The sequence below is a fragment of the Anthonomus grandis genome, chromosome 15 (assembly GCF_022605725.1).
Source record: "Anthonomus grandis grandis chromosome 15, icAntGran1.3, whole genome shotgun sequence".
Taxonomy (NCBI): Eukaryota; Metazoa; Arthropoda; class Insecta; order Coleoptera; family Curculionidae; genus Anthonomus; species Anthonomus grandis.
In genome coordinates, this window is record NC_065560.1 from 14,793,013 (window position 1) to 14,817,233 (window position 24,221).

Below are 24,221 nucleotides of genomic sequence, written 5' to 3' on the forward strand. Positions count from 1 at the left end.
TCAGGAATAAATACACTTTATTTGCTTATGACACGATAATCATAGTCCATGTGAGCTCATTGGATTTGGTGAGATGCCAGTTGACTTGCGAGATGACTGAGGATAGTTTTCAGCTAACAGGCGACTAATGAATCTAGAGAAGATAGGTACTTCACTAAAATTTCTGGGTGTCGAGCTATAGGGATACTCCTGTGGAATCAACATATACAGGGTGTTTCAGAACTATGGGATCAAACTTCTGGCGGTTGTTCAGTGCAACAGAAGAATCCATTTGAGTATAGGAACCCATGTCCGGAAATGCGTCACTACGCCACTACGGCCCTAAGATGCGTTTAAATTTAGAAAAAATATTAATTACCTAAATAGGATCTGATGCATTTATTTTTACCTTTTGTATATGATACTATCACAACAATTGTTCAAAATGTCTTCCTCCAACCTCAATACACCGATTTAAACGCCGCACATGATTTCGGCGAACTGCACTAAAAATTTGATCCTCAAGGCGCAAGTTCTTAAACTTGCGTTTCACAGAGCGCACTTCGCACAGCCTATTTTGAAGTGTTCCATTTTCGCATCTATTATGCTATCCTGATAAGGGGACATGTTCCTCAAGCATTTCGAACCTTTGGTTTTCAAAAGAGAGCAGAGACCAATACATCTTTGCGTTGCATGGCAGGACTAAGCTATAGGCACGACGATAAAGAAGCATTTGGTTCACTGAAAATATTGACATTTCCATCATTATTTATCTATAAAAACTTGCTGTTTCCATTAAAAAAATTCCCAGTGGTATGTCAATATTTGAAAAAAAATCTTGGAAACTTTCAATAAGGAAGCTTGCTAAGGAAGATATTGACTTTAACATACAACGAGAGTTAAAATATTAAATCCCTGGCCTTAGAATCTGATAAATCCTATAAAAAAAGGTGCACAGAAAGAAAAAATAAAAAATTAGTCTTGATCTGAAGCATATCAACCGCCTTAGAACTTATTCCAGAAAATTCGGAATACAAAATAATCTGGAAAGTTAATTGATTGAGACATCTTAGAGTTAATCTCATTGCAAAGTTTGATATGTTGCTGTGCTATAGCTTCCAAACATCATGACAAGTTAAATATGGATTAATAGATAATTTATAGATCCGTTACTTTCATACGAGACATAAAATCCATAGTGGTTAAAACCCAATTTTCTTTATGCCAATGCTTGAAAAAATCTTAGAAACTTTGAATAATTTCTTTTCTAAGTAACATAACGACTTTCCAAAAGATAGGCAGAAGATATTCTCTATATATATATATGTATATCATTCCAGAAGATAAGCATTCCTGTCCTACAAGGAACATGTTTGAACATTATTGTACTTCCTTACCACAGACTTAAGAGATGCCAAAAAGCAACTAGGTACTGGGCACTTTTTGATTTTTTATTTTTGTCTTACGAAATTTTTATGACGTGCATAAATTTATGGTAGTATAAATGAGATAAATAAAGAATACATAAAAACCAAAAAATTAAAATACAAAAATAGAATAATGTATGAGAGTTATAAAATTATACTAAAATGGGATATAGATTTTTTTAATAGTTCTATAAGACAAATTTGATCTGTGATTTGAGGTCGTAATCGAGTATCAAATCGAGGTCGAATCTAGTGTCGTAAATATCATAAATCATATACGAGTATGTAAATATTTTTTTCTTATAATTTAGAATGTAATATATAAAATATATGTGTTTTTTTTCTTTTCTTTCTATAGCTACCATAGTTAGTTTTTTTCTTTTCTCTTTCTATTTTGTACTAGTGAGCACTCTTCACATGTAATTACATTTCCAATGTGTTTCTAAGAGTTTACAAAATAAATAAATAAGTAAACTTTTCTGCGCAAATATTGTTATTGGCAGGAGGGAGGAATACGCTTCTCAATTATGAAAAAGGAAATAAAGTATTTATTGTAATAAAAAATATAAAAATTATTTATTATATGTTGTTTTCTGCACGGGCATATGTTAATTCCTCTTTCATTATAGGATCTTTTCCTTCTTATTGAATAAAGGAGACAATTCAATTAACCTATCGAACTGTGTAATTACATTCCAATCTATCTTAGTGGGAAGTCCTAACAAATATACGAATCATGGACTTTTTTACTATAATAAATTATAGCTATTAAAAATTTTAATAAATATGGATTTTATGGTTCCGAGATTGAATGGATCATATCTCTATGTGGTGTCTAGAAAATTAAGATTATCGGATAAGCAAATAATTTCCCAATTTTCCGGCAGTTTGTTGAGGTGCATTTCACATAATCTGTACATCTGGTTGGGGGTCGTACCTAGTTTTTGAAGGTCGTACCTAGCTTGTTCTTTGGAAAGTTTTCTTTGTTGAAATTTTACAATTCTTTTGGTCCATTTTTCATATTTTTTACATGTCTAGCCCAACTTCACTTCACGCAGGCCACTCCCTCTACCGCCTCTGTTACCTCGGTTCCCTGTCATATTGGTAATGTTGAAATGTTTGAAAAGTTTATTGTTAACGTTGAAATGTCTAGACTGTAAGTCATGATAAGCAATGTGTATTGATCAAAAACCTTGGCTTTAAGTCACAACAGAATCTCAAACTTAAATATATCTTAAAGATTACCATAAGCTGCCCATGTTAATCCAATTCTCCGCTTGATTGAATATCTCTGCAAATTCTGATCTTATGTCATCCGTTTTACCTAGGCAATGTGCTAGCAATACAATGTTGTTAGCGAATCGGAGGTGATTAAGATCTTTTCTGTTGATATTTATACCTAGACTCTCCAGCTCGATATTTTCGATGATATAAGGAGCATGGTAAATAGCGAGATTTTGTCGCCCTGTCAAACTCCACGTTGTACTTAAATTTATTGGTCTTTTCATATACTCTTACACTGGCTGTTACGTGGTAGTAGATATGATTGCAGAGTATCTACTGTCAACTCGGCAGTCAGCAAGTGCATTGAACATCTTATTATGTCTGATAAAAACTTGAAAAACCGGCCCGAAAATCTGCGTGTTCTGAAGGCTGATAGGAGTCAACTTTAGATACAAGGAATTTTTGATAAGTTTTTCTTAACTGAGAATGAGACTGTCATTGCGAACTATACAATCTGTCTCTACTTTTTGCGCTCGTTTTTGCTTCATTAAGTCCCCTGTTCCTCCGCCGTAATATTATCTTTCACCGCATCCTTAGTCTTCCAGCAGCTTTAATATTTTTACTATATCTTGCGGGTTATATAGTTCTTCCAATTCTATATTAGTATCATTAGTTCTTATTGTATTGCTGTGTATTGTTGTACTTAACTGGCTCATATATAGTTTTTGGAATTTTTTTTTCTGCATTTTTTAAACGGTTTTCGTTTTGTTGTGTTATTGACCGTGTTTCACATGCATATGTTATTGTAGATCTTATGAATAGTAAATTCTTATTTTAGTACGGCAGGAAACAATTTTTGATTTCATTATTTGTTGCACCCCAAAACACCATCGATTGGCACTTTGTATTCTGTTGTTAATTTCTTGTGTTATATTGTTGTGAGAGGTAATTGTAGCTCCTAAATATTTGAACCTTCTCAAAATTGTAGTGGTCCATTATCATGTTCTGTTCCATTCTACCTAGTCGTTCTGTTCTTGTAAGCTTAAATTTTGTTAGGTAATCAAAATAGTAATGGGTAATCGTCATCGAAAAAAAGGCCGACCCCAATATATGTTAGTTAATAATAAACTATCTTTATCATTTTAGATGCCTTGAATAGAATTGTTCTAAAATACCATGTCAAGTTTAAGAAAGTTGAATCTTTAAATCTAACATCGAAATCCAAAATATCAATTTTAAATAGCATCTGTTGCAATTTTTCGCATTTGTCTGATACATTCAAAATAAAAGAAATTAACTTCATACGATTTAAAAATAACTCATCGTTTTGCGTGTTCAAGTCCAGTGTGCGCTAAGCTGTGTTAAACTAGGTCATAAAATCGTGAATCTATTTTTATCCAGGTTATTTAGTTTTCATTTGTGGATCGAGACGGTTTTTAACAAAGATTTTTCATCTATACACTGGTATATTTTTAGGTATTTTTACTGCGTGGAAATAAGTATGTTACCGAAGTTTTTTTTTGTTATCTTATATGTGAATAACGTTTTCGTTTTATATTGCACCACATCCACGTTATTGCACGATTGTTACGTATAACCTTAGTGATGTCACTGATGAATGGAAATTTAGTATAGCATTTATTATAATCTAGATTTCCCTGAAAACAAATAAATTATTAGTTTTTAATTTAAATATCACTAAACTAATACTATCAACTAACTCTTTCAATGCATTTTTGAAATATTTTACTGATTAACTTTTTTTGTAAATAAGACATTAGAATTTAAAAAAATAAGGCGGAAAAATTAAATGTCTATATTCTTGCCATAAGAGAAACAGTAGTCGATAGATTATCGATTTAGTTGACTAGTATTTATAGTTGTTTAGTTTTAATTATATACAAAAGGTGTCATGTAGCAATCGCCAATACCAACGCTCTTATATCAAATGCAACATTCTGTATTGTTTAACTTTTGGATTTCGTGTATAGCATCCTATACCTATTTTAATGATATTATCTTTTTTAGGTTTATTGCAAAAATGAACATTAGAAAAAGAAAATTAGTTGTTTACAGAAAGAACATAATATATTTAATACCCATTTCGCATTTAGGTCTTGTAAAGAGATTTTAAGCAACACCAATTTTGCGCTCCTTTTTATGATCTAAAAGTTTAAAAAAACTATAAATTGTTTTGTGTACTTATTTTACTTAAGTTTAGAACACCTATAATTGTTTAAATGACTATAATGAAGCATCAAAACATTGGCTTATATAACAGAAACGCATAAAATAACGATTCTACAAATGTTTATGATAATAAAACATGGAACACGAATGGAAATTGCTCGGCTATTTCCAACTTTTCCAAGTTTTTCGGCTCTATCCCACGTAACATCAAATAGAAAATCATATAAAAAGGCAACTGTAAGCTGCCAAAGCAATGTGATACAACCAAATCATATACGGTGTCTCGAAAGAATGAAATAATGCATTTTCTCGACCAACTTATTCTTATTAAGTAGCTTCGAAATGTGACTAATTTGCACTTTTAACATTCTATAAAATTTAAGATTTGGATAAATAGCCGAAATGCTTTAAAGAATATCTTTAAAAAGTAACCTGTCGACGACTTATCAACGAATATAATCACAATAAAATAATTATTACTTAAACTATGACTGTTACTTCTTAATAAAAAATGGTGTAAAACGAGGCAGCAACAAACTGATCTTCTAATAATGGCTGGTTATGGTGATATGAAAAGCAAACAGCGAGAGGTTTACAGACTATTTAACGAAAACTATCCAAATATGAACATAACGCAATCAAGTAAGGAAAAATACCGAGAACATACTAATGTAATCTAATGTTAAATTCTAGAATAAATTAATAATGTGACATTTTTTCCTAATTGTTTCTAAAATAGAAAGACATTTCAGGTGTGATAGAATATTGCTATTGTTTATTTACTTTTTTAAAATTTTTTTGGCAGAAGCCAATTATTTTTCTTTTTGTCAATCCGTAATAGCATAGTAAGAAGGCTGTTGTTGAAAAGAAAATTTAATACAGTTACTAGTTTATGAGGTTGAAGTTTAACATTTTTAATGGATATTATATATACAAACTAAATTTATATTTGGAATACCCAACTCTATTAGGGATTTAATTTCATTGTTGTTTATTTTTTGATATATGCCTAGCATAGTTTTATGTGTGGTGGCATTTTTTTTAAATGTTATTCTTAGTTATCTTTTATAAATATGGCTAGGTTCACTAGTTATTTTTCAGGGGCATGGCATTGGCGTGGGGTGCTAACGGAGTGTAATAGGAACAATCTTGTTTTTTGTAATGGATGATAATCGCGGAAATGGCCAGTTTGGTCTTAATACGCATCAATTATTAAAATCAATAATAAGTTTTTATGTGGTCATCTCAATATTCGGTCCCTTCATACTGGATTCGATGAATTTGTAAATTAACTATATAACTGATAATAATTTTGACATTTTGGGCTTATACTGATAACTTGGCACATTAAATTGAGGATTATAATTTCGTCAGGAAAGATCGATTAGGTCGTGGCGGTGGGGTCGGTTTTGATGTTAAAAAATATGTTAATTTTAAAGTTTATCATATTCACAACCCGCCTCAAAACTTCGAATTCTTAAGCATAAAAACTCTAGATTTCTAGCAAAAATATTTTGTTTACCGTGATTGTTTATCGTCCACCTTTATCAGATATTAACAGTTTTCTCGATTTCCATGAGGATCTATTTACAAATATTGTTCCTTAATTTGATCATGTGGTTTTTATGGGGGATATTAATATTAATTTACTAAAGAAGTGTAGACTTTCTGACAGATTTTTAGCACTCTTAAATACATTTGATTTAAATCAAGTAATAACCGAGCCTACAAGATGGAATATATCTAATAATACAAGTACCCTACTTGATGTCATTATTATAAATAAACATTTTCCAATTAATGGAGTTGGTTCGTTGTCTTTGCCACAAACCATTAGTGATCACAACTTATTAGTATTCATACTTAGTATTCTGTTGTCTTGAGTTTCTTAAAAGTAAAGAGTGACATTTTAAAATGAAATGTAGGAATTATAGTGTTATTAATACGGATTTATTTGAGCATGACGCTTTAAGACTTAATTGGGATAGTTATATTAGGATATATTACCTAAATTCCGTTAACGATAAACTTGTGGCTTTTAACAACAATATACTTTGTTTAGTTGACAAACATGCGCCAATTAAGACTAAAACTATTAAGAATAAACCATTTACTCCCTGGATAACTGACAATATTAAATTGCTTATGAGGCTCCGAGATAAAGCAGTGCAAAAATATAAAAAAATAAAACTGAGTTAAATTTAAACTGTTATTGGCAAGTGCGAAACTATACAAAACATACTATTCAGCGGGAAAAAATATCATATTTTAACACACTTTCTACAAAAAAAAATCGTGATTTTTGGAAAAATGCTAATAAGCTACATCTACCTAAATCAAAGAATACCGATTTGCTTTGAAATTTTAGTAATCCAGAAGCCCTAACGAATTATTTTTCTCAATGCGTTAACTAAATTAACAATAATATATCACAAACCAAATTAAATTTTTACAATGAAAATAAATGGAATAATAGTAATCAAGAATTAAATTTAAGTCTTCTTGATGAAAAAAGCGTAAACAGTATAATTAAAACCATAAAATCAAATGTTATAGGAGCTGACGGACTTTGTACAGGGTGTTTCAGAACTATGGGATCAAACTTCTAGGGGTTGTTCAGTGCAACAGTAGAATCCATTTGAGTATAGGAACCCATGTCCGGAAATGTGTCACTACGCCACTACGGCCCTAAGACGCGTTTTAATTTAGAAAAAATATTAATTATCTAAATAGGATCTGACGCATTTATTTTTACCTTTTGTATATTATGATACCATCATAATAATTGTTCAAAATTCTTCCTTTAACCTCAATACACCGATTTAAACGCCGCACATGATTTCGGCGGACTACACTAAAAATTTGATCCTCGTTTTGAATGATTTCAAATGCTGCTGTTATTCGTCCAATTAAGGCTAGCTCTGATTCTACTGGAGTTTCGTAGACTAAACCTAAAAAAAGAAAAAATCGAGCGACGTTAAATCGGGTGACCTAGAAGGCCAAGAAACTGCTCCACCTCTGGCAATCCAACGGTGCCCAAACCGCTGAGCCAAATACTCGCGTACTTGTACAGCAAAGTGATCCGGCGCTTCATCATGCTGAAACCACCTTTGCTGTCTAACATTTAGTGGAACATTTTCAAGGAGTTCTGAGAGAACTTTCTCCAAGAAACGCAGATAAATAGGTCCTGTTAACCGTTCCGGTAGAAGGTATGGCCCAATTAAATAATCATCCACAATGCCTGCCCATACGTTGACAGACCAACGATTCTGATGTTTTCTTGAAAAATTGCATTAGGATTTTCTTCGTCCCAAACATGGCTATTCCTACTATTAAAAATACCGTCTCTTGTGAAAGAGGCTTCATCGGTCCACAAAACATATCGTAAAAAATTTGGTTGTGCAATGATGTGATCCAGAAGCCATCGACAAGTTGAACTCTAGGATGATAATCGGCTGCAGTCATACCTTGAACTTTCTGGAAGTGGTAAGGATTGAGTTGTTGCTGGTGTAATACCTGCCAGACAGAAGCGTTACTCGTATTTATATTCTTAGCGACGTCACGTGTGCTATTTGATGGTTCATCGGCAACTCGCTGAAGCACCTCTTCTTCAAATTCGACCGTTCTTACTGTTCGAGCAACACCAGTATCATGCATCTTGGTCTTAAACATGCCTGTCTCAGCGAGCCGCCGATGAACCGCAATAAACTTTTTGTATCCAGGATGCTGTCGTTCTAGTGATGTACAAGATTCTTATTCTTGTCTTGCTTTTTCTTGTGAATGTCTTGTTCTTGCTAGCAAGAACAAGAAGTACTAGAGCAAGAAGCAAGAAAGCAAGAAATTTTGCAAGAAACAAGATTTCTTGCAATAGTTAGTGATAAAAAGAACTATACTGTCAAGTAAATATTTTTTTGAAATATTATTAAACAAAATGAGTTAAAAAAAAACAAAATAAATGAACATTAGATTTATTCAAAAAATATAAATGAACAAAATGGGTAACAAAATAAAGCTTTATACAACAAAAAAAAACATCAATATTAAAAATTAAACAACAAACGTTCAACTCTACAGTTATAATACAACTTTGTTTAAATAAACAACACTAGATTACTAGTAAATATATTTTTTATTATTTTTATGGTACTTAGGTACATTTCACGATGAAAGAAACAAATTTATTTAAAATTCAGGATTTTGTTATTGTAAAAATTTTGAGACACGTTGACTTTTGGGTTTTATGAAGAGTTTTTTGCAGTTTAAAATTTGTATACAGGATGTCTCAAAAAAATATGCAATTTTCAGCATCTTGTAGATATTTTGAAAATTTTGACAAAAATATGACATCATATAACACATCAACATTTTTAAAATTTGCGTAGAATTAAATTAATATTATAACTAAAAATTTGTAAAAAAAAATTAAATTGATATTATAACCGTCTCACTAATAAACTTTAAGACTTACCAAATTGGTATACAAAATTTTAACTGCAAAAACGCGCAAAAAGTCGATGTGCCCAAATTTTAAATAAACTAGTTCCTCTCATCGTAAAAGCACTTTATAATGAAAAAACTAGATATTCTTCCATGAATTAAGGCACAAAAGACACCTGGCTGATTCAGAGTTTAGCCTATTTCGATGTTTTCTAATTACTAATGATGCCTTTAAGAAGAGTCTCTCTGCGGGAACTGATGTTGCCATAGTACTTAAAATGTCCTTTGGGATAAAAATAATTTGCTGACCAAAAATCAAAATGTGCTACCAAAGCTATTTATCATCAAAAACTATGCGAAATCGATAACTGATGTTACTATACATATAAGTGCTTGCTACCAAAAAATAATCGAAATGGCACCCCTCTAAGGGGTAGATTGTTCTTATCAATTTCTAATAAAAACGTGCTACCAAAACTATTTACCGCCGGAAACTATTCAAAATCGATAACTGATGTTACTATATATATATAAGTACTTGCTACCAAAAAATAATTGAAATAGCACCCCTCTAAGGGGTAGTTTGTTCTTGTCAATTTCTAATAAAAACACATGCTACCAAAACTATTTACCGCCGAAAATTATTCAAAATCGATAACTGATGTTACTATATATATAAGTACTTGCTACCAAAAAATAATCGAAATAGCACCCCTCTAAGGGGTAGTTTGTTCTTGTCAATTTCTAGTAAAAACGTGCTACCGAAGCTATTTACCACCGGAAACTATTCAAAATCGATAACTGATGTTACTATACATATAAGTGCTTGCTACCAAAAAATAATCGAAATAGCACCCCTCTAAGGGGTAGTTTGTTCTTGTCAATTTCTAATAAAAACGTGCTACCAAAACTATTTACCGCCGGAAACTATTCAAAATCGATAACTGATGTTACTATACATATGAGTACTTGCTACCAAAAAATAATCGAAATAGCACCCCTCTAAGGGGTAGTTTGTTCTTCACAATTATTACTAAAAACGTGCTATTAAAGTAACCTACAGTCGGAAACTATTCAAACTTGGTATCTATTATAATATGTATAAATGCTCTCTACCAGAATATCATAATAGAAGTTGCACGCCACCAGGGAATGGTTTATCTTTGACAATTTTCATTAGCTACCTAAACTATAAAACTTGCTTCCTATTTACCCTAAGGGACTATTTAATCATGATTTTTAATTTTGATGTTGTTGTTGTTGGGCATTAGAAAATGTGAAGAAGTAAAATAAACGCAACATAAATTTTCTGGTACGTAATTTATAATATATTAACATTTCCTGGTATAATATGTATTTTATTTGTTATGCGAGTATTAAAACTAACTAATTATGTTTATGAATCCTGGCATGTTAAACAGATAAGTTGTTTGGGCTTTTGTTGAAGACCTATGCAGTTGTGGTGGTACCAATGATAGCATTTCATACACAAGATCATCTCTTCAAAAATATTGGAACACTTGGCTGCACCAATATGACAGAAACCGGCCGTATCCTCATCCCAATAATTAACTGATACACACTGTAGAAATTGTAATGATGTCGTCAGAGATTTTCCGCTTAGGTGAGGTAGTTGGTTGTTTTCCTTTATGATAATGTTTCCTTTAAAGCCTGCTCTACCTTTATCTACTATATTTTTATCATAAGCAAAGGCACGGAAATTTGAAGTTGTAGTGTAAAATAAATCAGTCAGTTGTTTTTTAATGGGAATTCTGTAATTGTTGATTTCTTGAGATTGATGGTATGCTAAAGCCTTGGAAGATCCGGTAACTATGAGTTCAGACAGAAGAATGACATAAGCGCCACAGTCATATGAGTTATACTGAATAGGTAAATCCGTTGGCCGGTAGAGATTCCAATTTTCGGATAAACTTATGTGCTTTTGTTGATGAACGAACTGTAGTACTTTCATGACGAAGATAATTTCATTGCGATATACTATATCACTTCTTATACTATTTAAGCATAGTATAGTATTGAACTTTTTTAGCACCACTATCAAAACAAAATGTTCATTTTTACAAACCGAAATTAACTAAATATCTTTCCACTGGAAAGATATCAACCGATGCTTTTATCTTTTTATCGTTTACGAGAAAAGCTAAATAAACATCAATTATCACATCTGACAAATAAAGGTCTTTGAAGTTTACATCTCCTTCATCTTTCACAAGACATTCTAAATCCTTAGGATATATCTGTCTACCGTAGATGATGCACTGTTTATTATTCTCAAATTTAAATGTTTTTGTAACATTCAAATCTGAAGCCATTTCCTCAAAATCTGACTCGTCACCATCGCTGGGAAAAGATGTTTGCCTCTCCATCGATCGTTCTTCTGGGATGAGACTGATGGAAGAAGCTTCTCTAAATATATAACACTATGTTAGAGATGTAACGATATAATGAACAAGGAATGTATTGTTTATCGGGTTTATCCAGGCAAAATTTAGCAATAAAAAAACCATAAAAACTGACAACGCACCGAATCCTAATCGACCGACATCGAAAAGAAAATTCGGGTGAAAAAAAGTTGCAGGTGTTCATTTTCTTGTTAGAGACAAAACAGTGGCAGCCGCAGTATTCTGGGGCATTTTTCGCGTTAAACCTGTTGGTATCTTACAGATTTTTTTAGGACGTCTATGAATAGCAAAAATAAAGTTTTTTACTAACCTGCGTAAAGAGCTTACTTTACACACGCTTGGCGATTTGTAAAGCCTGTCTTTTTGAATTAAAGTACATAAAGTAAAGCTGGACCGGTTTTGTTCATATTTTAAAATTTATTTAAATTTGAATACAAAACTTACTTGAGAGTCTCTTAAGGGCTTTCGCAATGCAATTCTTTCTTTCACTCATCAAAAATGGGATAATGTTGGGTTTCTCGAGAACATTAAATAAAATACAAGAATAAAGAATTTACTGACTCTGTAAAAGATAAGAGGTTAAAATGTACTCACCGAGAGTAAAACTTTAAAAAAAGCCCTCTCATATACTCCCATTTACATATTGAATTTATTGATTATATTATTATTTAGTAATCTAGTACTCTTCTTTCTCTAACAACTAGCTAGTGTCACCTAAAATAGTATGAGGGCTTCCCCTGAACGCCTAACTGCCGCTAAACAGTCTAAAATCAGTAGCATCCCACCGAACAAAACTACCTCTTAGAGGGTTGCTATTTCAATTATTTTTTGGTAGCAAGCACTTATATGTATAGTTACATCAGTTATCGATTTTGAATAGTTTTCGAGGGTAAATAGCTTTGGTAGCACGTTTTTATTAGAAATTGACAAATACAAACTACCCCTTAGAGGGGTACTATTTCAATTATTTTTTGGTAGCAAGCACTTATATGTATAGTAACATCAGTTATCGATTTTGAATAGTTTCCGGTGGTAAATAGCTTCGGTAGCACGTTTTTATTAGACATACAAATACAAACTACCCCTTAGAGGGGTGCTATTTCAATTATTTTTTGGTAGCAAGCACTTATATGTATAGTTACATCAGTTATCGATTTTGAATAGTTTTCGGTGATAAATAGCTTCGGTAGCACGTTTTTATTAGACATACAAATACAAACTACCCCTTAGAAGGGTGCTATTTCAATTATTTTTTGGTAGCAAGCACTTATATGTATAGTAACATCAGTTATCGATTTTGAATAGTTTCCGGTGGTAAATAGATTCGGTAGCACGTTTTTATTAGACATACAAATACAAACTACCCCTTAGAGGGGTGCTATTTCAATTATTTTTTGGTAGCAAGCACTTATATGTATAGTAACATCAGTTATCGATTTTGAATAGTTTTCGGTGATAAATAGCTTCGGTAGCACGTTTTTATTAGACATACAAATACAAACTACCCCTTAGAGGGGTGCTATTTCAATTATTTTTTGGTAGCAAGCACTTATATGTATAGTAACATCAGTTATCGATTTTGAATAGTTTTCGGTGATAAATAGCTTCGGTAGCACGTTTTTATTAGACATACAAATACAAACTACCCCTTAGAAGGGTGCTATTTCAATTATTTTTTGGTAGCAAGCACTTATATGTATAGTAACATCAGTTATCGATTTTGAATAGTTTCCGGTGGTAAATAGATTCGGTAGCACGTTTTTATTAGACATACAAATACAAACTACCCCTTAGAGGGGTGCTATTTCAATTATTTTTTGGTAGCAAGCACTTATATGTATAGTAACATCAGTTATCGATTTTGAATAGTTTTCGACGGTAAATAGTTTTGGTAGCACGTTTTTATCAGAAATTGTCAAGAATAAACTACCCCTTAGAAGGGTGATACTTCAAATTGTTTTTTGGTCATACATATACTGCTATTAGATATTAAGTTTGAACAATTTCTGTCTGTAAATAGCTTTGGTAGCACGCTTTTATTCTTGGTCAGTAAATTACACACCACCTGTCCTTTGCCATTTTGGATAAGTTGGGGTAAGAAAATTCGTGTTTATGCCACCATTCGAGAATATTTGTATTTACTTCTGCCCTCTTAGACGATAAATATTCGTCAATTTCCTGCCTCCAGATAGTTGGTAATAAAGATAAGTCTTGTTGAGATGTATTAAAAATTTTTCCAAAATCCAAATCGAAGTCATCGTCATCATCATAATTATTGCCTTGAATATATGTAGATGTACTAGGTTTTGAAAAATCTGGATTAATCCTCTTTGATTTGTCCTCGATTACGTCCTAAGAATTGTCGGAATTCGAATACTCGCTGCCACTGTCCTCAAAGGGGTCCGTCAATTCATCCAGCTCCACAATTTCACTATTTTGTTCTTCCATTTTTTTCCGGATTAATTGTAAACAAAAAAAATTGGATATGCGCAATATACGTAGATACGTAATACTTTAAACACTAAGATAATAGATATGCTTCGTCGCTTTCTGCCTGAGCCTTAGAAATGATAATAAATCTTGTGGCTATGCAGACGCAGACAGAAAAAACAGATGCAGGTGCCACCGTCGTCGGCCCGTCGGGTCGATCGTGTTTTTAGTTATGAGACGGGGGAATCACCGAATAAAATAAGTTAGTGAGTGATTCCCCGAAAAAAGCAAGAACAAGAAGTGCAAGAAGTTTGCAAGACAAGAAGTAGTTTTACTTCTTGTTTTGTTTAGCAGGACAAGACAAGAAGTTGCCGAGCAAGACAAGAAATCTTGCTTTTTACATCACTATGTCGTTCGGGATAACGTCCATGATACAACCGCGATGCTGCTCGTGCATTGCAGTTTGTTGCTTCGTATGCCAAATGCATATCCACCAATTCTTGATTAGTAAAGTTTTCAATTAGCAATAAATGTTAAAAAATTGTAAGCTATAAAATTTTTAAACATGACATTGAGAATTGACATTCATAAGCGTTGATTTTAAACAATTGTTGTTATGGTATCATGTACAAAAGGTAAAAATAAATGCAGCAGATCCTATTTAGATAATTAATGTTTTTTATAAATTTTAACGCGTCTTAGGGCCGTAGTGGCGTAATGACGCATTTCCGGACATGGGTTCCTATACTCAAATGGATTCTTCTGTTGAACAACCCCCAGAAGTTTGATTCCATAGTTCTGAAACATCCTGTATAAATGATATCAAGCTTTGCCTACCTTTTTGTAAAAAACCACTTCTAAACATTTTAAATACTTGCATTCTTACAAATGTATATCCTGATATCTAGAAAAAAGCACTTATAAGACGCATTTCAAAAATTTCTAATCCAAAAGAACTAAAAGACATAAGGCCTATAAGTATTTTATCAGTAGTTTCTAAAATTCTAGAAAAACATATTCACCAACAACTTTATAATTTTGTTAACTCATTTGGTATACTTCCAGATACGCAATCAGGATTTAACAGGAATTATAGTACAACTAGTAGTCTGGTGAAAGTATCAGATAATATACGATTTAACGAAGAACATAAACAAAGTACTTGCATGGCGGTGCTTGATTTTAGCAAAGCATTTGATACAATAAATCACTCAATGCTCCTTGCAAAGTTAGGATATTTTGGTTGTTCCGAATCCGCAGTTTCTTTTTTTGATTTCTATCTTAAAAATGGATCACATTCGGTGTTGTTAAAAACCAACAATGGAAGTTTGGTGCACTCAAAGCATCTTGACTTGGAAATTGGTGTTCCTCAGGGCTCCGTATTGGAACCTCTTTTATTTTCGATTTATGTTGCGGATATGCATAACTGTATTGAACATTGTAAATTACAACAATATGCTGATGATTCTCAGATATACATGCCATTAAATTTTTAAAATTTTAATATTTCTGAGCAAATAATTAAATCGGATATACTAAACATAGTTAATTATTCAAATGAACATAACTTAAAAATTAACCCTTTAGCAGGGTTAAATTAACCCTGCTAAATCTAACATCATTTTATATGGCTGTAATTCAGGAACTCTGAGACACTTATATGAAAGTATAAATATTGAGATTAATGGAGAAAAAATTCCAGTTGTCAATGAAGTGAAAATATTAGGATTGACTTTAGATTCTAACCTTTGTTTTGAGACACACATTAAGAATAAATTAAACATAGGCTATATGCGTCTTAGAAATCTGTACAGATTTAAAAATGTCTTAAAAAGTAAAACAAAATATTATCTCTGCAATAGCCTTATTCTTTCCTTACTCGACTACGGTGATATTGTATATTCTAATTCTATAACATCTGAGCTTTCTAGATCTATACAAAAATTGCAAAATAGCTGTGTAAGATTTTCTTATGGCGCTGCCTATCGGGAGCATATCACACCTTATTTAAAGATAAATTCTATTTTAAATATGGAAAGTAGAAGAAAATTACACATATGTATATGCCTTTATATATAAAATAATAAAGTTGGGTCAACCCCCTTATTTAAATAAGTTATTTACTACTCTCTCGCATTTACAAAATACTCGTAATGTTGGAAGTTTTAGGATACCTCAACATAGAACAAGTAACTTCCACAAGTCATTTTCGGTTGTCGGAGTTACAATGTGGAATAACTTGCCAAATAATATTAAAGATTTGTCACTTAAAAAATTTTACACCAAGGTTCTTAAGCAAATTCTTCTCTCTCTAGACTTCCAACGAGATGCCTAGTAGTATGTTTATTACAGGGTATTTCAGAACTATGGGATCAAACTTCTGGGGGTTGTTCGTGCAACAGAAGAATCCATTTGAGTATAGGAACCCATGTCCGGAAATGCGTCACTACGCCACTATACGGCCCTAAGACGCGTTAAAATTTATAACAAAACATTAATTACCTAAATAGGATCTGCTGCATTTATTTTTACCTTGTACATGATACCATAACAACAATTGTTTAAAATCAACGCTTAGAATTGGCGGATATGCATTTGGCATACGGATCAACAAACTGCAATGCACGAGCAGCATCGCGGTTGTATCATGAACGTTATCCCGAACGACAGCATCCTGGACACAAAAAGTTTATTGCGGTTTATCGGCGGCTCACTGAGACAGTTACTGGTATTGCTCGAACCGTAAGAACGGTCGAATTTGAAGAAGAGGTGCTTCAGCGAGTTGCCGATGAACCATCAAATAGCACACGTGACGTCGCTAAGAATATGAATACGAGTAACGCTTCTGTCTGGCGGGTACTACACGAGCAACAACTCCATCCTTACCACTTCCAGAAAGTTTAAGGTATGACTGCAGCCGATTATCATGATATGTTTTGTGGACCGATGAAGCCTCTTTCACAAGAGACGGTATTTTTAATAGTAGGAAATATGTGTGTTTGGGATGAAGAAAATCCTTATGCAATTTTTCCAAGAAAAGATCAGAATCGTTGGTCTGTCAACGTATGAGCAGGCATTGTTGATGATTATTTAATTGGGCCATACCTTCTACCGGAACGGCTTACAGAACCTATTTATGTGCGTTTCTTGGAGGAAGTTCTCCCAGAACTCCTTAAAAATGTTCCACTAAACATTAGACAGCAAATGTGGTTTCAGCATGATGGAATGCCGGCTCACTTTGCTGTACAAGTACGTGAGTATTTGGCTCAGCGGTTTGGGCACCGTTGGATTGCCAGAGGTGGAGCAGTTTCTTGGCCTCCTAGGTCACCCGATTTCACGTTGCTCGATTTTGTCTTGTAGGGACATGTAAAGTCTTTAGTCTACGCAACTCCAGTAGAATCAGAGCTAGACTTAATTGGACGAATAACAGCAGCATTTGAAATCATTCAAAACGAGGATCAAATTTTTTGTGCAGTCCGCCGAAATCATGTATGCGGCGTTTAAATCGGTGTATTGATGTTGGAGGAAGACATTTTGAACAATTGTTGTGATGGTATCATATACAAAAGGTAAAAATAAATGCATCAGATCCTATTTAGGTAATTAATATTTTTTCTAAATTTAAACGCGTCTTAGGGCCGTAGTGACACATTTCCGAACATGGCTTCCTATACTGAAATGGATTCTACTGTTGCACTGAACAACCCCTAGAAGTTTGATCCCATAGTTCTGAAACACCCTGTATAAATTGCAAAATCAACTAAGACCAAAGATAAGCTGGCCTGTTCAATCTTTCTTTTGTAGTTCTCTTTTGTCTATTCTTGTTGCCTTCCGTCGCATGTCAGCCAAATTGCTTTGCCATTTTTTGTTTCTGCCCTTTTTAGTTTTAGTTTTGTTCTTTTTTAGGTTAATTAGGATTTTTTTGTGTGTTTATTTATAATCTTTTCAGTTTCAATATGATGGTTTGTAATATCACTTTCTTGGTAAGTCCCGATTCACGCAAATTGCGCTATCGGTTTTATATAATCGCGAAGTAGTTCCTTTTACCAAAAATTGTCAAAATTTCTAAAAATTTAAAAAAAAACATTGTGGGGATGCCAGTTAAAAAAAATTAATTTAGTGTTATATCTCATTTTTAAGCCACCCTATATAATATATTGTTCTATTAAAAAATTTACAAAAAAAAATAAAAATCGACAGGTCCGGGCTTTCTTAAAATATATACGGGGTTGTCGAGAAAATTGCAATATTCCATTCTTTCGAGACATCCTGTATACTGTAACGACATTGGAAACGCTCTCTTCTTCTAGAATGACACAAGTAGCATACCGCACGACCTCTCTAGACACGTGTGGAAGGTGAGTAAATCTTCCGGAATCATGGTCAGCCGAGTATATAAGGACTCGCGTCACCGCTGGGAGTCAGTTGACAATTCAATATACTGAAGTTCAGAATATTGGCGGGATACTTAAATCGGACATAAATAGTAGTAAATAAATATGGTGGAAATAAATATTTGTAGTAGTTTTAAATGAAAGAGTAAATAAAACAGTCGAGTATATTCGCGCATCAACCTAACGAACGATAAAAACGCTACATTTTGGTAGAACATACGCCCCATTAACATACTCTTCATTGACATATACGTCAATGAAGTATATTGAGGAAATATATTGAAGCCCTCCAATATACTTCTTTTATAGCTGTCCTCAATGCTCGTTAAGATCTTGTTATTAGTGTATTTCAAAATATCGTGGATCTGCTTGTGACTCACTTGATCTTTTTGGAACGATTAAACAAGTTGTTATTTTTATGCGTTTCGGAATTCACCCACCTGTTCAGTTCCCTGTAGCATTTATTGTCTCTGTCTTTGTATGTCCTTCTTTCGTTCGTAAGTTGGAGAATTTCTGTCATTTACTGTTACTTTTAGAGGCTTGTGTATATCCAATGTCCTCCTCCAGGGTTTCCAAAAGAGCGTTCTTCAAGACAGTCCACTACGTTTCTGATCGTAAAGTGTGGGAGATAATACGACAAGAACATTATTATTCTTATCATTATCAATGGGTTCAACCAAAATAATCCTAGAAGAGTTTTTTTCCAAAGGTTTTTAGGAGACATCGGCAAACTAAGCCCAAATTAAAATTTTACTAAATTAATTTTGTGTACAGACGAGGTTAATTAGTTTTGTAAAATTTCCACAACAATCACATTTGCAATTAAAAGAATTCATCTATTTCACTCAAAGAGACTCTAATAAGGTTTTAAACAAACCGAAAAAAACACAAAGCTGTGTCAAAAACTGAGTTTTGAGACCGAGACTTTGTGTTTTTTTTTCAATTTGTTTGAAATCGTGTTTGGGCAGCAGAAAATCCACATGCGGTAAAAATTTCTAATTCTCAACATAGATTTTCATTAATAATTTTTATACTGGCGTGATAAATGGTATGCTTATTTGACCCTACTTTTTTCCACCGCGAATGACCGCTGAAATTTATTTAGATTTTCTGCGACACATAATCAGCCATAATTATTAGAAGATGTTCCTCTAAATGTAAGGCAGATTATGTGATTCCTACATTATGTATGTATGGTGGACCACATATTTTAAATGAGAAATTCATAAACATCTAAATAATGAATTGCCGAATAGACTGAAATGGACTCATTTCTTGGCTCCCTTGGTCTCCGGATTTAAGGCCTTGCTATTTTTTTTCTGTGAAGCTATTTGAAAGCGTTAGTGTATCATGATGGAGAAGGAAATACTCCCGAAGAACGCATTGAAATTCAAGAGCGCATTGAAAGTTCTTGCGATTTAATTTGTGGACACAAGGAATTATTTTCGAAGCTTTTAAAGAGTCGTGTATTCGACGAACAAAACTGTGTGTTAATCGAACAAATGGGGACATTTTTTGTAAAAGCGGTAACCATTTAACTATTTAAAGTTTTTATTCAAATAATTCTCAATAATGTGAAATAACTCTCTTATTATGCAACTTTTAGGTACATATGTGACTTTTAGCACATTAACTTCTTGACAAATTCTGCATAGTGGTTAAATAAACGACTCAACTTTGAAAACACCCTGGATAGAAAAGATGTCTAAAATTATCAAAGGATTTCAAAAAAGTTGGCACTCACCATTCTTATATTATACACAAGTTTTTGTTAAAAAATTGGAATTAAAAATACCAATCGCTATGTCAAGGAGAGGCGAGGTGACAGAACGAAGGGACCGTTTTTGTACAATACACCTTATAAGTTGATAATTCGTTGATTTTTTATTTTCCTTCCCAAAAAACTTTTAGCGCTGCCCGAAAATTTCTATTCGATTCGGTAAAAATCTAATATTTTCGAACTTTTAAAAAAGAACCAAAGACCAAACTTGCCATTTAGTTTCACTCCACTTAAAATGAAGTAGACCATATTTTTTTGTCTCAGTGAAGACGAAATACTATTTTTCAATCTATAATCCAACAAATTCTAATGTTTCTGTTTTTTTGGTGAATAATATAGGATAAGCCTGTAGTTCAGGATACCTTTAAAACATTAGGTTAATTTTTAACCGTTCAAAAATTAGTTTTTAGTAAGATTATCAGAGGCAGAAAATTTTCAAGGCTCCATACTAATATCGTTTATATTTGAATCTTAGCAATGTCAGGCCCTGAAGGACAATGCGAAATTTGTCAAAAACCAAGCAACCAAAAATGTTCTCAGTGCAAATTGGTCTACTACTGTTCGGCCGAACATCAAAAAGAAAACTGGAAAGACCATAAAGAAGCTTGCTTGCCATTTGAGGTAAGAATTGGATATCATTTAAACAATACCTTTTCCTAAAATTGCTGGCGGGAAATAGGTTCAATCTAATAAAGAGTTAGGACGCTATTTGATTGCCAAACGGGATCTGGAACCTGGAGATCTGATTTTTATTGATAGTCCTTTGGTATTCGGTCCCAGACCTTATAAGATACAAGAAGGACCCTTTCCTTGTGTGGGATGTTGCAAGTAATTTTCGTATCTTTCTTCTATTTTTATCTCCTAATATCTGCTGTTTCAGATTATTAGAAGATAAAATAGTTCTATGTCCAGAATGTGGATGGCCGGCCTGTGATGTAGGATGTCCAGGTCTCAAATTAGCTCAACAGCATGGCCTGGAGTGTCAGGTTCTGAAGTTGATGCCTGCAAAACAAAATCAGTCGCCTCACGAGTATTTTAGGTAAGTCTCCGTCATTTTTTAATATGCCTAATATATTTTATTATATATTTTAGATATGATACTTTGATTATTTTGAGAGCTTTGTTTCTGCAAAAAACCAATCAGAAGAAGTGGACTGCTTTAATTAATTTAGAAGATCATTTGGAGAATAGAGGACCAAACTCTGACGTTTTTAAGTAATTAAATTTCTTTGTTTTTTCTCGGATTTTCTCGATTTTCTAGGATATTTTCTTAGGTCTGTTCAAGAAAAAGTCAACTACATCCAGCAAAAGTATATTGCACCACTGAAAATGTACGAACAGCAGACTGGCCAATCAATACTTCCTCAAGTCTCTGCCGATCTAATACACAAAATCTACGGTGCTTTAGACGTCAATGCTACAGAAATTACTGAGCCTGTAGATTTATTTGTCCTGTACCCGACAGCTAGTCTCCTAGAGCACAATTGTCTTCCAAACACTTGCCAGATTATTGACAATGATGATTACAAAATTACTTTTAGAGCTGCTTTGACTATTAAAAAAGGACATCACATAAGCACTACTTATACTAATATACTATGGGGAACTCAGGAAAGAAGAACCCACTTAAAAGAAAACAAGTATTTTTCCTGTTTCTGTGACAGATGCTCTGACCCTACAGAATTTTCGACATATTTTAGTGCTCTGGTGTGTCTAGGTACTGAGGATCAACCTTGCAAAGGTATTCAGCTACCTACTGAACCAACATTACCAGATCCTGATTGGGTCTGTAATAAGTGCAATATAAAACTCCCAAATAAAGATGTGGTAAATTTTGTAAGTCACCTAAGTAAAGAGGTGGATAAGGAACTTGAAAAGAAGCCTAAGCTGGAGGATCTGGAAGAATTTTTAAATAAACTGGTAATTTTCTTGCATCCTTCTCATTACTTGGTTTATTCTGTTAAGCATTCATTGGTGCAACAGTATAAAATTGACGGCGAAGTGCAAATGTCTGATACGTTTTTAGAGGAGAAGCTGAAGTTGTGTCAGGATTTAATCAATGTTACTAAAAAAATTGACCCAGGATGTTCCAGGTAAAGAGTATTTAGAACTATAAACAATATTATTAGGTTCGGGTTTTTGTTTTTAGGTTAGCTTTATACTTAGCGGTTCTCTTAAATGAAAAATTTATGAGCAAGTTTACATTTTTGAAAAGAAACTTCGATGCTGAAAAAAAAGATTTAAATAGAGATGTTATTAAAGAGATTTTAGAAGTAATAAAAGAAAATAAAGCAGTGTTACGGTATGAAACGCAATGTGAGACAGGCAGGAAGTTGTTTCAAATTGCTTGCTTTAACGAAGACATATTTAGGAATTGGATGAAAAGTTATTCTGTGGAGGCAGAATAGATTTGTTAATATATATTTTTAAGATTGTGTATTCTTAAAACGTGTTTTTATTTAAGTTTTCTTCAGTTTCGTGTTTGTGACCCAATATCTTCAATAATGCGGGGGGTTGTTGGGTGGGGTCAGAAATAAAACAGACACCTGTTTACTTAAATGTCGACGTTTCGACTTATACTAAGTCATCCTTAGGACTCTGAAATGGATATCTAATGTTTTAAAAAAAATATATTCAAGTAATCACAGAGATGCAACAAAATAATTCAAGTACATAAAAAACATTATTATAATATATGTTCTTTACGTGTACAAAAACAACAAAAAAAAAACAAAAACCACGACACAATTAAAATTACATTCAGGTACAATCCGTTAAAAAAAATTTTAATCAAAAAAATATAAAAATTATTTTTTATACATTACACCTCTTACCTAAGTCTAGGTTTCTTTAATTATATTTAAAATACATTTTATAATAGGAGGTGTTATTGTGGGCAAACTAGAATCAACAATAAGCCAAGAAACAAATGTTTTTATTCTTCCGAGCATTTATTTATTTAATTTTTATCATTCGATGTTATGTTGATAAGCTAAGGATTAGTAGATAAGGAAGATGTATATACCTATAATACCTATCTGATTTGAACGTATACAGGGTTACTGCCGGTTAAACCGGTAACGTCATTTGACGTCTTTCGCTTGTATGAAGCGGTATTTACTTTTGGTTTTAATCACCTTTCGCTTGGACAGGCTATATGTGTGAAAAGCATATTCCCACCCCACCAGACAACACCTTGTTTTCTTGTTGCCGATATTATCTTATTTTAAGAATTAAATTCTTATAGTAAGTTTAATTGAGAAGAATTAAAAAGTATAGAGATAAAATTTGAAATAATGTAATGCCATGGAATTAAAGTTTTGTTTTTAAATGGATTTATAGGAAATTTAGTCTCCGTCAATCCTATCCAAAAAAAATCGTCAATCAACTATTTTGAATATTTTTTATGATGTAAAAACTGACATAAGGTGATGTTGGCGATTAGATTTTTTTATTTTTAGTTTTAATCTTCTTAATTTTTTTTAATGAGTTTGTAGGACCTATCCTTCAATCCTATGAAAAAAATCATAGCTATTAAATTTGATAAATTTTTTACTCAGCGAAAATCAGCAGCGTCCGATAATTTTTATCACAAATATCAAGTTTCCCTCTGAGACGCCAGTTAAATTGAATCTAATTATGTGAAAAGTAGCTTCTTAGTTTTATTAAAATTAGTGTTACATCTGTTAATAATGACGAACGTTTTTTTTAAGTTAAATTTAAACAATCTGTTACAAAAGAATGAAGCCACTACGAACATGTTCATACGAACTTTTGTTCATAAAATGACCCGACGAATCACATATTAGCATATCGTTAAGTAGTTCTATACAGGGTGTCCCATCAATAATGCTAAATATTTTAATAGCAGATTCCTGTTGAAAAAAAGTGTTGTTAAGTTAAATTTTCCTAGTCCGAAAATCAAAGACAAGCAAGA

The 24,221-nt window shown here is 32.7% G+C and overlaps 1 protein-coding gene and 1 long non-coding RNA gene across 4 annotated transcripts; one reads left to right on the forward strand and one right to left on the reverse strand.

Annotated features, from left to right (window-relative positions):
- On the reverse strand, positions 1-476 carry LOC126744923 (uncharacterized). The gene is made up of 2 exons (XR_007663374.1): positions 389-476; positions 1-321 (listed from the first exon to the last, which is right to left on the reverse strand). It is a non-coding gene; the product is annotated as an uncharacterized LOC126744923 (long non-coding RNA).
- Positions 477-3,962: 3,486 nt separating this feature from the next.
- On the forward strand, positions 3,963-22,719 carry LOC126744909 (SET domain-containing protein SmydA-8-like). Of its 3 annotated transcripts, none has more exons than XM_050452500.1 (7): positions 3,963-4,106; positions 20,760-20,905; positions 20,964-21,112; positions 21,165-21,323; positions 21,377-21,499; positions 21,559-22,377; positions 22,434-22,719. In XM_050452500.1, the coding sequence occupies exons 2-7, from the start codon at positions 20,762-20,764 to the stop codon at positions 22,690-22,692; spliced, it is 1,653 nt and encodes a 550-aa protein (XP_050308457.1). In that variant the 5' UTR covers positions 3,963-4,106; positions 20,760-20,761; the 3' UTR covers positions 22,693-22,719. The 3 variants fall into 3 exon arrangements, with proteins under 3 accessions (XP_050308457.1, XP_050308458.1, XP_050308456.1); XM_050452501.1 differs by having other exon boundaries at positions 3,980-4,094; XM_050452499.1 differs by having other exon boundaries at positions 3,988-4,129.
- The last annotated feature ends 1,502 nt before the right edge of the window (positions 22,720-24,221 follow it).